The sequence below is a fragment of the Equus caballus genome, chromosome 6 (assembly GCF_041296265.1).
Source record: "Equus caballus isolate H_3958 breed thoroughbred chromosome 6, TB-T2T, whole genome shotgun sequence".
NCBI classification, from domain to species: domain Eukaryota; kingdom Metazoa; phylum Chordata; class Mammalia; order Perissodactyla; family Equidae; genus Equus; species Equus caballus.
The window spans coordinates 81,772,453-81,787,369 of record NC_091689.1 but is presented as its reverse complement, the minus strand read 5'-3'; the positions used below and the strand labels follow the sequence as shown (position 1 = coordinate 81,787,369).

The 14,917-nt window shown below is 50.2% G+C and overlaps 1 protein-coding gene and 1 long non-coding RNA gene across 5 annotated transcripts in view; one reads left to right on the top strand and one right to left on the bottom strand.

The window, feature by feature from the left end:
* Positions 1-11,177, top strand: part of GALNT6 (polypeptide N-acetylgalactosaminyltransferase 6) — a 34,487-nt gene extending 23,310 nt beyond the window's left edge. For 3 of the 4 annotated variants that reach the window (XM_001504324.5, XM_070271437.1, XM_023643577.2), the window contains 6 exons: positions 3,239-3,356; positions 4,734-4,934; positions 5,485-5,616; positions 6,496-6,597; positions 7,765-7,917; positions 9,461-11,177. In XM_001504324.5, coding sequence (XP_001504374.3) covers positions 3,239-3,356; positions 4,734-4,934; positions 5,485-5,616; positions 6,496-6,597; positions 7,765-7,917; positions 9,461-9,574 — 820 coding nt within the window. In that variant the 3' untranslated portion in view covers positions 9,575-11,177. Of the gene's footprint in view, positions 1-2,574; positions 2,613-3,238; positions 3,357-4,733; positions 4,935-5,484; positions 5,617-6,495; positions 6,598-7,764; positions 7,918-9,460 lie in introns of all 4 variants that reach the window. The other variant, XM_070271438.1, reaches the window with a different exon arrangement.
* LOC138924815 (uncharacterized) overlaps positions 7,124-14,917 on the bottom strand; it is a 34,651-nt gene continuing 26,857 nt past the window's right edge. The window contains exon 4 of the long non-coding RNA XR_011440099.1: positions 7,124-8,246. This is a non-coding gene — a long non-coding RNA (uncharacterized lncRNA). The remainder of the gene's footprint in view (positions 8,247-14,917) is intronic.

The window sequence follows — 14,917 nt, the reverse complement described above, 5'->3', positions numbered from 1 at the left end:
GAAAAGCCATTGTAATAAGAGGGGGTGGTCTGTGCTCCCAGGTCACTAGCTTCAAAAAGACTGAGAAAATATTAAAAGAAAATAGAGGGCCAGCCCCATGGCGTAGTGGTTAAGTTCAGTGTGCTCCACTTCAGCAGCCCAGCTTCACAGGTTCAGGTCTCGGGCACAGACCTACACCATTCGTTAGTCATGCTGTAGTGGCAACCCACATATTAAGTGGAGGAAGATTGGCACAGATGTTAGCTCAGGGCTAATCTTCCTCAGCAAAAAAAAAAAAGAAAGAAAATAGATAAGAGTTCTTCAGTTTGCAGTTTGTTGCAGTTGCCCTGAACTTTTTTGGTAAAGGGCCAGATAGTAAATATTTTAGGTTTTGCCAGCTACATACAGTCTGTTGCATATTATTCCTTGTTTTGTTTTTTTAAAATGTAGAAACCACTCTTTGCTCAGAGCCTAATACGGCCAGGCCAGCTTTGGCCCACAGGTTGTAGTTGGCCAACCTCTGGGCTGTAGAGGGGCTACTTGAAAGCTTATCCATTGTTTAAAGCCAACGGGGTTTGGCTTCCCCTGATGCACCCACCCTGTCCTTCCCTCTCCAAGATTACCTGTTGGTGTTGTTAGAGACACAGGTTTGTTTTAACAGATGTCTCAGCCAAACTGAGTTGGAGAGTGACTTTTAGGGTATCCTGTGGTGCCACTGTTCTCCTATACTGGCCAGAAAACTTAAGGATCAACTGAGTCTGTATCAGGGATGGAGGGAAGCAGAGGTTGGGGATACAGTGAGCAGAGGCAAGAGGAAAGGCTTGAACGGAGGAGAGTGTTGGAGTTCCTCCCCTCCACAGGCCCAAATCCTAAGAAATGCTGCCCAGGGCCTCAGTCGGGAGGGCTCAGATGGGTGCCACAGGAAGGAATCCCAGGGATCCTGACGGCCAGCTGCTTTGCCTCTGTTAGGAGGAGGAGAATAGCAATAGAAGGGGAAAGAAGGGGAGAGAGAAGGCAGGAGAGAGAAAAGAAGTTGGAACTCCCTATTTAGTCTCTGATGTTTCATAGATGTCTTTTGTTTGGTGTGTACAGCAGCAAAGACCCCCTCCCCCAAGATGGGAGGCAGGCACACAGTGGCACAGTCAGGGGCAGGGCACCTGGCCCCCGCCCATCACTGACGTCCCCATCTCCGATGTCCAGAGACCAGACGACTGGAAGACAAAGGTCCAGTGTTTGAGGACTGAATTTGCTGCCTGGTCCCAGTGCCCTGGTGGCCTACATCCCCCCGGGGGGCCTGCGGGCAGCACCCTCCCATCCTCCACTCTCAAAGCTCGCAGGAGGCTCAGAGGCGAGGTACAAGTCTCCCGTGCTATCCAAAAGTTCGCTTCATGCCTCTTTGCTTTTATGAAAGACCTACATTCGACTTTTGAAAGAAATCAAAGAGGATTTTTGTTTTTACAAAAAAGAGCGAAAAGCGGGAATAGCGTTCAGCGTTATACACGCAGTGCGCACCCCAAGCAGCAAGGGTGGCGCCAGCAGGCTCCTTCCCCGGGAGCTACACCGCGTCTCAGCATCAACCTCCCGTAATTCTGAACTGTGTCTGTGAGCATCTGTGCTTTATCTCGATTTTTTTCGCTAGGTTATTTTTTGGGTCTGGGAATGCTCAAAATTTTTTCCCATGCAAATTAACGGTAATTGCTTTTTCGCTTTCTGCCATTTTGGCTTACAAAAGTTTCATAGGAACCCTCTATTTTAGATAGTGGAGGAAACCTGTAAAGGACCCAGGCGACCCTAGGAAGTAGGCCAGGAAAAACAGGTGTTGCCTGTTGGTTGTGGGTCTGCAGTGAAGTTCCCCATGTAGGGTTTATCCTCAGAAGTAGTTTGTCAGTGGCTTTTCGGTCAGAGAGACCGCAAAGCCAAGAGACAGCTGCAGTTCCAGGAGACCCTCAAGAAGAAGCCACTTAGCTCCAAAGTGCTCATCTGGAGTCCCAGGACTGTGAGCCTTTCCAAGCCTTACTCGGGCTGGCTTAGAACCCCTGCGAGAGGGGCCAGAACCAGTGACAGAAAGCCTGCCTGAGCATGAGGGTTTCCCAACTGAAATTCCTTCCAGAAAGCGGCTGCAGGAGCCACCACAGAGTCACGTCAGGGTCAGATCAGAGCCTCTGCTGTGTGTAAAGCACTTTGTTCCTTGTGGGCTTACAGAGGAAGTTTCAGTCTCTTTTTTTCTGCTTGGTTGTGCCACGTGGAGCCACCCACTGAGGGCAGCAAAGCCCCGTGCAAGCCAGGCTGGTCAGGCACAGCCGCCAACAGCTAATGATTATGTAGGTATTCCTGCCCCCTTCGCCCCCGGCCCCACCCCGCCTTCCACCTTGCATATGCTTCCCCGGATCTATTTGAGTACCCTCACCCTTAGCCCAGCCCCTCTTATGAGCAACCTGGTATCTAAATTCTAGGAATGAGATGTTTTTGTCAATTTATCTTAACACAGGTCTGTGCCACCCTGCATTTGAAAGCCAGAGTCTTGTTCTAACCTCCAAATGCTCCCTGCAGTCCAAGATGAGGTTGATTTCACCTCACTTTCTCCTCTATTTCCAGGAGCATCTCTTATCAGTGTCTTCTGTTCAAAGCAGCTGGTAACTTTCCCCCTAAGCTGGTTTCTCATGCAGTATTTAGCACCAGGGCTAGGCTCATACTAACACTGTGGCTTTGTAGTCCCTGAAGGGCCAGGGACCCTGAAACAGCATGGGGTCTATCCAGCTCATAATATTCATTCATTCTTGGTTGAATCCTATCTCCAAAAACAATTTGACACAGTTTCTGTTAACTGAGTATCTACTATGCTCCAGGAACTTTGCTGCCGAAAAGCAAACTGTGGTAGCTTTGCCCTCTGCTACTAAAGTGACTCTCAGAGAATGGGATCTGTCTTTCTCAGCTCTGCCTGCCTAACGTGTAGCTCAGGCCCTGGTGGCCTGTGTTTAGTACACTCTCAGTTGAATGAATGAGTGCCTTTTAGAAGAGAGTAATGATGATTACAGCTCCCCTTGACCTGGTCCTAGAAGGTGAAGAGGACATCATAAAAGCTCAGTGAACATGTGCTAAATGGCTAAGTTATGGGATAGGGGCTGCACATCCCAGGAAAGAGGAGAGGAGGAGGGAGGGAGGTCAGGAGGCATCAGCAGTGAGTCCACAGCCCTCCCCGCCAGGCTCCCGCTCCTCTTCCCCCCAGAAGATGCACATGCTTCTCCGTCTGTCTCTCCAGATCCCCGACGTTTGCTGGTGGCCTCTTCTCCATCTCCAAGTCCTACTTTGAGCACATCGGTACCTATGATAATCAGATGGAGATCTGGGGAGGGGAGAACGTGGAAATGTCCTTCCGGGTGAGAGTGAGGAGGGCTTCGCGGGGGAACCACAGCGTCCCAGGGGACAGCCTGAGGTCCTGTCTCTGAGGCAGCGGCAGCCTCAGGGATAGCTCATCTGGAGCCGAACTTAAAAGGGTGGTTGTTTCCTGTCATGGCTCTGCCTTCACTCTGCTGCCCTCCCTGTCCATGGCGGTCCGGCTTTGGGAATCAGATTAGACAACTTGGAACAAATGACTGGACACAACTCCTCAGAGGGAAGGGACAATATGGGTGCTAGGGACTGGACATGTGAGGATATCTTTCATGATGTCTGTGGGAAAAGGGTTAGGGTGAAGGTGGAACAGGTCAGTAAGCCATCACTGTCCTTTTTCTGGAAAAATCAGGCTCCCTTTTCCGGGTCAGAGGACACACGCCCTGGTAGCCTTGGGAGTCTTCTTCCTCTGTGCTCAGCAGGCCCCTCATAACTGTGGGAGAAGACGGTGGCCCCCAGAACGCGGAGGGGTTCCAGAAATTAGGCAAATCAGGATTAGGTTAGGCAGAAGGGACTGCCTCTGCATGAAATCTATCCAAATCGCCATGCCAGTAGAGAAGTGACAGTAAGTCAATGAGGTCGTTCATGAAGTGAGCCACTCACCGTGCCTGGCACATACTAAGCACATCACTGACACCTGCTGTTACTGTGACTATGAGTGTGTATTTCTGTGGCTGCCATACTAAAATCAATAACAGCATGCCTCCCAATCTAAAACCTAGAAAAGAGAAGACACAGGTGGGAGGGTTACCCTCACCCAGCCCCCTGGCGTAGACAAGGGTCACCACCTCAGTCACCCGAACTCCCAGGGTTCTGATTCTAGGCTCATCCGTGAGGCTCTGACTTCTGTTCAGTCCCTCTCCTGGAAGCTGTTGTGCTAAAGGCTCGGGTGACTGCCACAGGTCACCTGGCCGTTGACTATCCTTGCTATAATTAATGCACTGAGGCTCTGATCGGGTCACAAATCTATCTTGATTTGGGGGAGCTTGAGTTTCCAGTAACACCTTCTGAGCTGATAAAATCACATTTCCAGGTCAAAAAGCCAAGTGACCAGAGCTCAGAATAGGTATACGGACACAAAATTAGCCACCCTCATTTCTCTAAAGCGGGCCTTAGCAACCCTCAGAACCCTGCAAATTTCCATTTGCTTTAATCAGAGAGAACCCAGATCAGAGAGCCAGGGATTGTGCAGTCATGGCCTAGCAAGAAGCCTGGTCAGTGTCCTTTTTTCCAGGGAGAGAGAGCAGCATTGCCCTGGGTCCTTGGACCTGGTGTCCGGTACACTGGGATTAGAACAGTGCTGCTTGAGGGGAGATTGTCCCACCCACCCCCTGAAGGCCCCATCCTGTATCTTCTTATGGCAGGTGTGGCAGTGTGGAGGCCAGCTGGAGATCATCCCCTGCTCTGTGGTAGGCCACGTGTTCCGTACCAAGAGCCCCCACACCTTCCCCAAGGGCATCAGTGTCATTGCTCGCAACCAAGTGCGCCTGGCTGAGGTCTGGATGGATGGCTACAAGGAGATTTTCTACCGGAGAAATATGCAGGCAGCAAAGATGGCCCAAGAGGTGAGAGGAAGTGGTGCTCAGGGGAGGTTTGGGTGAAGAGACGTGCAGAAGCCCAGACCCTGGTCAGGGGCTTGATGGGAGAGGGTCCACCCATCTCTGCCATCTGGTGCCTCCCTTTACCCCTCAGAGCCTGTGAGTGAGAACCCAGGGAGGCGAGATTTTGAAGGCTAGGCAATGAGGAGGGGCCCCTTGGTTGTCCCTGCGTGGAGAGCCCTGGCATCTTTTAGGAGGGGAGGCAAAAGACATTTGGAGGATGAACCTCTTACAGGAGGTTCTTTGCTCTGTGAGGCTCAGAGTCGGGGACTGGGAGAAAACTGACTGGGAAGTCACAGGAAATGAGGGGTAAGGGGGCGGTGGGTGGGAGTCGCAAAGCAAAGGCAGGGGGTCTGGGATTGGAGTGAGGCTGAGCTGGTAGCCCCAACAGGTCCTGAGCGGGAATGAGCATGAGACCCAGCCTGGGAGAAGCGGCCCCAGGAACTCTGGGCTACTTCAACCTGGACAAGAAGGTCAGACTGGATGGAACTGACCTTAGGGGTGGCTTGGTTGACAGAAATCCTTTGGTGACATTTCGGAGCGACTGCAGCTGAGGGAACGACTACACTGTCACAACTTCTCCTGGTTCCTGCAAAACATCTACCCAGAGATGTTTGTCCCTGACCTGAAGCCCACCTTCTATGGAGCCGTGAGTCTTGAGTACCAGCGTGCCTACCTGTCATCACAGAACCCCCTGGAGAAATGCAGGACCACTTACCCCACAGATGGATGACACACAAGAATTGACCCCTACTCTTCATGCTCCTTTATTTAGAAGGAGGACCGAGAGGCCACTCTGGGGCTTCTAGAGATAGCAAAAAACCTTGTAAGAGAAAAACAACCCATAAGCAGTGGTTCTCAAACATTTGCCTGCATCAGAATCACTAGGAGGCATGTTAAAACACAGACTGCGGGGGGCCCAGTGGCGCAGCTGTTAAGTGCACACATTCTGCTTCAGCGGCCTGGGGTTCGCTGTTTCAGATCCCGGGTGTGGACATTGTGCTGCTTGGCAAGCCATGCTGTGGCAGGCGTCCCATGTATAAAGTAGAGGAAGATGGGCATGGATGTCAGCTCAGGGCCAGCCTTCCTCAGCAAAAAGAGGGGGATTGGCAGCGGATGTTAGCTCAGGGCTAATCTTCCTCAAAAAAACCCAAAAAACCCACTGACTGCTAATTCAGTAGGACTGCGTTGAGGCCTGAAAATCTGCATTTCTAGCAAGTCCCCTGGTGATGCTGATGCCTTTGAGAGCCATTGCTCATAAGGAAATTCTCTAGTGCTGAGAGCTTCTCCCAGGGACCTGGCCACCGGGGAGGGTGCCCATCCTGCCCTTGCTCGGCCTCCAGGCTCTGAACCTCACTTTGCTGTTAACTCCAGGCATCAGGGTTGATGAGCAGAAAGGATGAGCAGAGGGGAGAAAATCACAGAGGGAAAGTCCAGCCATGCAAATTTATTCCAGTTGGGCCCCACACCACAAACCAAAAAACTGACTGTGCTATCCTGGTTCCCCTCTCTGCTCACCATTCTGCAGATCAAGAACCTCGGCATTGATCACTGCCTGGATGTGGGTGAGAACAACCATGGAGGGAAGCCCCTCATCATGTACACCTGCCACGGCCTTGGCGGCAACCAGGTATACAACCCCACTGTACCAGGTATACAGCCCCACTGTACCAGGACAGGCGAGAGAGAAGCCTGTCTCCAGGGCAGCTCCTCTCTTCACGGGCCCAAAATAGTCCTTTCCTGAGGACTAGAGTCGGGGAGATACCATCCCTGCCCTCAGAAAGTGCCCGGTGTGAGGGGAACTGCGTGAAACAGACAAGGTCTGAAGTACGACTTGAGGACATCCAGAGAGCACTGGGCATCAGTGCTGGGGGCTTGAGGTAGGGTGGGAGGGGAAGACTGTTGATTGGAGAAGGCTTGCTGGAGGATGCCAGCCGCTGAGTGATGTTTTAGGGTGACTGCAGAGAATTGTTGAGCACTTTCCCTCAGCTGCGCTCAACTTCCATCTTCAATGCCTCCCGTGCCCAGAAGCTACCACTCTGATCCTATGACAGAATCATGACCCCAAAACGACCACCTACTGACTTCCCACAGTTACTCCAGGCCCTACAATGCCCCAGCTCAGCATGTGCAAATGAAGACAGAGTCATTCAAAAGCAATTTCCTGTACCATTGGCCTGCAAAATGATTGTAGGTGGTACATTGGTGAACATTTTTTATTTTAATACTAATTTATTATCAAAGAACTGGCATATCAAACACTTGTTTTCACAGGTAATGCTTAAGATGAGGCTAAGTTACCTTTTTAATTAATTTAAAGAAAAAAATATCTGGGCCAGCCTGGTGGTGCGGTGGTCAAATGCACACGTTCCACTTCGGTGGCCCAGGGTTCGCTGGTTCAGATCCCGGGTGTGGACATGGCACCGCTTGGCAAGCCATGCTGTGGTAGGTGTCCTACATATAAAGTAGAGGAAGATGGGCATGGATGTTAGCTCAGGGCCAGTCTTCCTCAGCAAAAAGAGGAGGATTGGCAGCAGATGTTAGCTCAGGGCTAGTCTTCCTCAAAAAAAAAAGAAAGATAAAAGTAAAGAAAAAATATTGAGTAACTATTTTTCCAGTAGAGCCCAGATCTAGTAAAAATCTGAAGGTAGCACATGAATTGCTAAAGTTTTGGCACTCGCTTGCTTTCCTCCCTACGAGGCCATCTCTGTTTGGCATCTTTGGGCAGTTGGCTTTGGAAGGTGGTGGGCAAACTCTCTGCCTGCCCTTCAGGACTTCTTCTTGTCTTAACTTCTAGTACTTTGAGTACACAACCCAGAGGGACCTTCGCCACAACATCGCAAAGCAGCTGTGTCTACATGCCAGTGCTGGCACTCTGGGCCTTAGGAGCTGTCACTTCACTGGCAAAAATAGCCAAGTCCCCAAGGACGAGGAATGGGAATTGACTCAGGTGAGCCTGCTGCCCAGAAAGCTCAGAATCAAGAACCTGAGGATACAACTGCCCCCTCATTTTCTGCATCTTCTGCCTGAGATACCATGGGGCGGGTCAGGAGGATGTAGAAAGTATGGAGAGTGTGGGCTTGGCACAAGCAGGGTTCTTGGGATTTAAATAATATTTGGTGATGGCTGGTTCTGGCTAATATAAAGATGGGGTCGGGGGCTGGCCAGGTGGTGCAGTGGTTAAGTGCACATGTTCCTCTTCGACAGCCTGGGGTTCGCCGGTTCGGATCCCGGGTACGGACATAGCACTGCTTGGTACACCATGCTGTGGTAGGCATCCTACATATAAAGTAGAGGAAGATGGGCACAGATGTTAGCTCAGGGCCAGTCTTCCTCAGAAAAAAGAGGAGGATTGGCAGCAGTTAGCTCGGGGCTAATCTTCCTCAAAAAAAAAAAAGATGGGGTCAGGGGTTATGGTTCACGGCCAGCTCTGTCATGGCTCAAGTATTTTTAGGTTGAACCCAAGTAGATGAAGGTAAAGAGTCACTCATGGTTCCTGCCTGCCCTCTGTGTGCCAGTGCAAAGCTATGCACTCACGTACATTGGTTTGTTAATCTTTGAGAGGCTTTTCCCAAGTAGGTGGTGTCCCCATTTCTATAGATGAGCCAGCTGAAGCTCAGCAAGTTTGTGACTGGCCTAAGACCCATCACTAGTAAATGGCAGGCCTGGGAGTCAGACCTAGTTAAGTCTAACTTGAAAGCACAGGTTCTTTCCATTACACCACACTGCCTCAGGATATATAATATAACTTCTACAGTGCTGAGCCCAACCTAGCACCCCCAATGAGCCACCACACCCCACTCTACCCCAATCCCAAGTCCCTAGCTTAGGAAGAGAGGAGCCTAATCTTGGGGCTACAGGAAAGGGGGAGTCTAAATATGATCAAAGGCAGAAAGTGAGGGGGCCAGCCCTGTGGCTGAGTGGTTAAGTTCGCACACTCCAGTTTGGCTGCCCAGGGTTTCACAGGTTCGGATCCTGGGGGCGGACATGGCACTGTTCATCAGGCCATGCTGAGGCGGTGTCCCACATGGTACAGCCAGAAGGACCTACAACTAGAATATACAATTATGTACTGGGGAGCTTTGGGGAGAAGAAGAAGAAGAAAAAAAACCAGATTGGCAACGATGTTAGCTCAGGTGCCAATCTTTAAAAAAAGAAAGTGGGGTGGGTAGCAGTGGCCCTGGTCTTTGAGACTGGTTATCTGGAGGAGGGTGGCCCTGAAAGCATTTTTCAATTATCCTATGGTCCTGCCTTCCTCTATTCCAGCCACTCAGGCTAAAGCTGAGGTGAGCAAATGGCGCCAGACACAGGTGGAAACTCAGGAAACATCCCACCAGAGTATCTGGCCTCCAAGGAGAGGCATTTGGAAATGTCCTCTCTGTGCCTTGTTGGGCTCCCTTGTCCTTTTATGTGTTGCCCCCATCTTATTGCCCCCTAGTAGCAGTGTTAGAGGTCTGAGGCCCACAGTGACCCTTTGCTGTGTCATCTTTTAGGACCAGCTCATCAGGAACTCAGGATCTGGTACCTGCCTGACGTCTGAGGACAAAAAGCCAGCCATGGCCTCCTGCAATCCCAGTGACCCGCACCAGCACTGGCTCTTCATCTAGGCCCTGGATCACGCCCCGTGGGAGTTCCCACAAGCTACTCAGGAAACAGGATTTTTGGGAATCTGATCATGAGCTTCTCTGTAGGCCTTAAAGATGGATTTCTAAACCCAGTGGATGTCAAGGCAGGACCTTCCTACTCCTTGCAACAACACTGGACCGATTTTCTTTCCTCCATATTGATGGAAGGGACCATTAGAATACATTATACTTGGCCTAGAGCTTTCCTTCTCTCCTAGAAACAGAGACTTCCAAAGCCAAGAAGGCAGCTGGGATAGGGCCCAGGGCAGCAATGCTGAATTCAAGAAAAGCACCTCTGTAGCCACGTCCTGGGTCCCTGGTCATCTAGAGCACCCGCAGAATCTGGTGAAATAGTCTATTCTAGCAGAGAGACCAGAGGTCTAAGAGAGGCTTGCCACTATTCCCGGAAGTTCATAGAGCCAGTTACAGTCTACAGAAAGCACGCTGACAGGAATCCTTTACCTCACTTCGTCTGCACAATAATCCTGTGAGAAAGCCAGGAAGCACCATGCCCGTGTTACAGATACGAAAGCTGAGGCGGAGAGGGGCAAAGGAGCTTGTCTGTAGTCCCGCAGCTGGTGCATGGCTGGAGCAAAGATTGAGCCTCAGGCTTGAATGCTGAATCAGGGCTCCTTCCACCACACCACAAGAACACTAGACAACTAGCTATCAGCCTTGCCGTTCCCTCGACCCCCTATTCTGATCATTTCTGTCTGGCTGGTCTCCATAAAGCCTAAACAATGGGGCCAGATAGCCATGAGGGAGACCACATTTGGGAATCCTAGGATGTGAGTGTTGAAAGAAAGCTCACGGATCCAGTGATTCTCAGGTTTAAGCCCCGAAACTGTTTTTCTCAATGCCTCAAATGTAATGTAATTAAAAGGCAAAGTAGCTATGGGTGAAATTGAGGGTGGGGGAGGGCAATGCCTACCAACCACGGAACTTCTAAGGTCCATAAGCTCAATTTGAAAACCGTGTTTTAGTCCAACCCTATCATTTTTATATTATGAAACTGAGGTCAGATAAGTGAAGTAATTTGGGCAAGGTATTGGCAGCCTTGAGGCTGAGACCCGGGTAAGGCTAATAAGAGTCCTGGGAAGTCTGAGGAGGCAGGGGCGAGCGTGTGGAGTCGAGCATGACTGGCCTTGTCTGCTGTGCTCTCGTGATGTCCCCACGTGGAACAGACCTGACACGCATGTCAGCTCTTCAAGCAAGTCGGACCCCAGCGCACAGGACTGCTTTGCCTGACACAGACACTAGCTGCCTGGAGGAGGGCTCACATTCCTTCCAGGCGGGCTTCCGACTTTCAGTAGCAGGCTGTCATCTTGGGCATCACCACATGAGGGTGCCGTGGGATCACAGCTGCCTGTCCTGGCACAACTCAACACTATAGGAGGTCTCCTGGGCCCCTGAGGGCCTTCAGGACCCCAGAGAGGAAAGATTCTGGGGGAGCCCTGCCAGAGGGGGAAGAGAGAGCAGCCAGGATGTGACCTGGAGTGCGGAAAGGGAAAAGTTCTCTCCTGGAAAGAGAAGAAAATTGGACATGAGATCCCAGGGGAAATAAAGGTTGTATGGCATTGGTAAAGGAAGTTTGCGTTGGGTTCCTCCTCCCCTGCATTGTCCCTTAGCTGATCCATTTGGAGAATCAGTTGATTCAGGCTGTGAAGAACCACACCCATCTGAAAAGTTCCGTCACAGCCACTGTCTTGTCCCCAAACATCCTCTGGCCCCCAATCTAGCCTACATACTGTGGGTCAAGCACATGTAGACACGAGGAGATCTAAGGGGAGGCTCTTCCTCCATGAAACTCACTCTCTAGCTGGGGAAACAGACATGAAGGCAAATTATGACAATCCTGGAGATGTTCAGAGATGTGCCAGGTGAGTTAGAAAGAAGAATTCCTTCCATTTCGGAGAATCAGGGAAGGCCTCACAAAGGTAGTGACTTTGACCTTAGATCTGGAAGGATGAGTCCTCGGGAAGGGCTCAGTAAGCAAAGATCTCACACAAGCGACAATCAAGCATGAGAAAAGTCACAGAGGGACAAAGGTACAAGTGGATCTGGGAAACCAAGAGAACAGCAGGCTGAGGGAGCAGTGGGTGTGGAAGCTAGAATGATCAGGGCCCCATTTTGACTTTCATTGGCCCTAGGCACTTTTGACTTCATAAAAAAGTATTAAAAATTATCTTTTACAACTGCTTTGGTTTAAAGATGAATACAATCCAGGCTGATTGTATTCCTTTTATTTCTTCTGATTTAAAAGAAACGAAAACATTTTTGTGGGCCCCTAAAAGTATTGGGGGCCCTTGGCACTGTGCCAGCTGGGTAAAGACAGCCCCATAGAACAATGGGTTGGGGCCCAATTGAGAAGGCTTTGAATGCCATGCTAGTAAGTTGGGTAAGCCATAGGGAGCCATAGTGCATAATTCTTACCCTAGCCCTATTCATGGTTGCATTAAACATCCAAACATTTATCAGGCATTGTTTGCCATTTATCCCAATATCCCTCATACTCTCTGGCATCACGCAATAGCTCTCCAGCCCAATCTTATGATATACACCCAACCAGGGTGCCCTGGTCTGGTGCCAAGTTTCCTCACCTCTGCCCCAAAGCATCATAGCCTCTGCCAGGAGGAGTCAGCTGAGGGTAACTCACGGGAGTGAGAGATGCAGCAGAAGAGAGAAAAGTCCACATGCCACAACCTAGAGAGTGGGCCCAGTTTGGGGGTGAGGGGAGGACTAGGGAAGGTGGTGGTCAAGAAGAGGGAGAGGGCCCTGACGGGGTGGTGGGAAGGCTCAAGAAACCGGCTTTATGGCCTCCCTTTAGCTGAGGTTGGCATTGCCTTAACCCAACATCTGCACCCTTCCTCAAAATCCATCCCTCTGACCATTCTCAGAGCTAACTTAAAACCTTGCTTAAAACCTTGATGCAGGGCCGGCCCGGTGGCACAGCAGTTAAGTTCGCACGTTCCCCTTCTCGGCGGCCCGGGGTTCCCTGGTTCAGATCCCGGGTGCAGACATGGCACCACTTGGCATGCCATGCTGTGGTAGGCGTCCCACATATAAAGTAGAGGAAGATGGGCACGGATGTTAGCTCAGGGCCAGGCTTCCTCAGCAAAAAAAAAAAAAAAAAAAAGAGGAGGGCTGGCAGTAGTTAGCTCACAGCTAATCTTACACACACACACACACACACACACACACACACACACACACAAAAACCTTCATGCTAGCCCTGTGCTACTATCTCCTGGCTCTAGAAGCTTCTCTCCTTATACTGAATGGCTCGTCCCCTCTGGGAATCTCTCCCACTTGAAGAGTATTGGCACCATTGCCCAAAATAGCTAAATGTCCCAGAATATATGTTTTACTTATTTTTAATTACAAAAGTAATACCGTAGAGAAGTCAAATAATACAGAAAAATAGGAATTTAAAAAGTGAAATTGGGGGCTGGCCCCGTGGCTGAGTGTTTAAGTTTGTGTGCTCCGCTCTGGCGGCCCAGGGTTTCGCCAGTTCGGATCCTGAGTGCAGACATGGCACTGCTCATCAGGCCATGCTGAGGCGGCGTCCCACATGCCACAACTAGAAGGACCCACAACTAAGAATATACAGCTGTATACCGGGGGGCTTTGGGAAGGAAAAAAATAGAATCTTTTAAAAAATAGTAAAAAATAAAATAAAAAATAAAAATTGAAATTGATCCTCACAATGCCTCCATACCTATTGACTCATTCTCTAGAAGTAATAACTTCTAGAGAAATAATAACTTCTACATATAAACCCTTCCATACCCTTTTTCTATGAATATCCAAACATACACAGTACCATATTGTTTGCAACTTGATGTCCTCATTTAATGTATCAAGAACATCTTTTCATGTCAATTCACTTAAGTCCAGCTCATTCTTTTTAAAAGCTGAATAGTAGTCCATAATATTGTTAAACTCAATTTCTTTAACCTTTCCCTATTAATAAATATTTAGGTTTTCCCCAATTTTGTGACAAACTATACTATAACCCACAACCTCGTACATTTATTTTTGTGCCTGCGTTTATTTCAAAAGGATGCATTTCTAGACTTAGAATTGCTTAGAGGAAATATAGTACCCCAAATTTAAGCCAAAGCCACTGTCTATGCCTAACGCTAAGAGTGAGGAGAAAGAAGAGTCTGACCAGCATGGGAGATGAGGCTGGGCGTGTAGATTAGGGACCGGTTGTGAGGGCCTGGAGTGCAGTCCTAAAGAGCTTGATTTTTTTTTTTTTTTTTTTTTTGAGGAAGATCATCCCTGAGCTACCATCTGCTGCCAATCCTCTTTTTGCTGAGGAAGACTGTCCCTGAGCTAACATCCGTGCCCATCTTCCTCTACTTTATATGTGGGACACCTACCACAGCATTCCTTCCCAAGTGGTGCCATGTCGACACCCAGGATCGGAACCAGCGAAGCGCAGGCTGCCGAAGCGGAATGTGTGAACTTAACTGCTGCGCCACTGGGCCAGCCCCAAGAGCTTGATTTTTAAGCAAATACAGATGGGGCTTCTCTGGGCTGGGCCAAGTGTACAGAGATGGATGTGACATTAACCCTGCCCTTCAAGGCTCACTTTGGAGTATGTGATGTCAAGGGGTAACCTTTAGGAGGCCCTAAAGCCTCCTCTTGGACTCCTCATCCTGGGGCTAGAGCTGCCTCCTTCCCTTCCAGAGGAGGCGGGGAGGTGGGAGGAGAACAATAAAAGGGGCTCTTGTTCCCTGACCCAGCTCAGCCCTCTTCCAGGACCTCTACTGTGTGTTAGAATGCTGGGGGTTGGACTGGAGAGGGAGCCCTCCAGGTTACCCCAGCATCATAGTGCCATGCCCCTGCACAGCTCAAGGAGCTGAAAAGGTGGCCTGTACAGAATTCCTTCCAACAGCCTTTTCCAGGCCCCTCCATCTGCAGGCATGAAACTTGAATTCTGGAGTGTGCAGGCAACAAAAGCCCTCAGGTGGACCAGGTGACTTTGCCATCTCCCTCTAGGCTCCCTGGCTTCTCTCTGTCTAAATCACCACTCCACCCATAGTCCTCTGCTCTGGGCCCTCCCAACCCAAACTCCTCTGCCCGCCTCCAGGCCCATGTACGTCCCTCCTTCCTCCTCTGCTCACTTTGATGGGTGGAGCCTTTCATCTCCTGCAGGACACTCCTGCTCCTCTGCCCTCCACCCTCACAGCCCCCAAACTATCTCGCTATCCTGAGGGCCCCCTCTTCTAACCTGCCCCACATTCTCCTTTTCTGGGAGCTTTCGTTGGTTCTCCGTCTGAGTCTCCCCAAACCTGTTTCTTAGTAGCCTCCTCCACC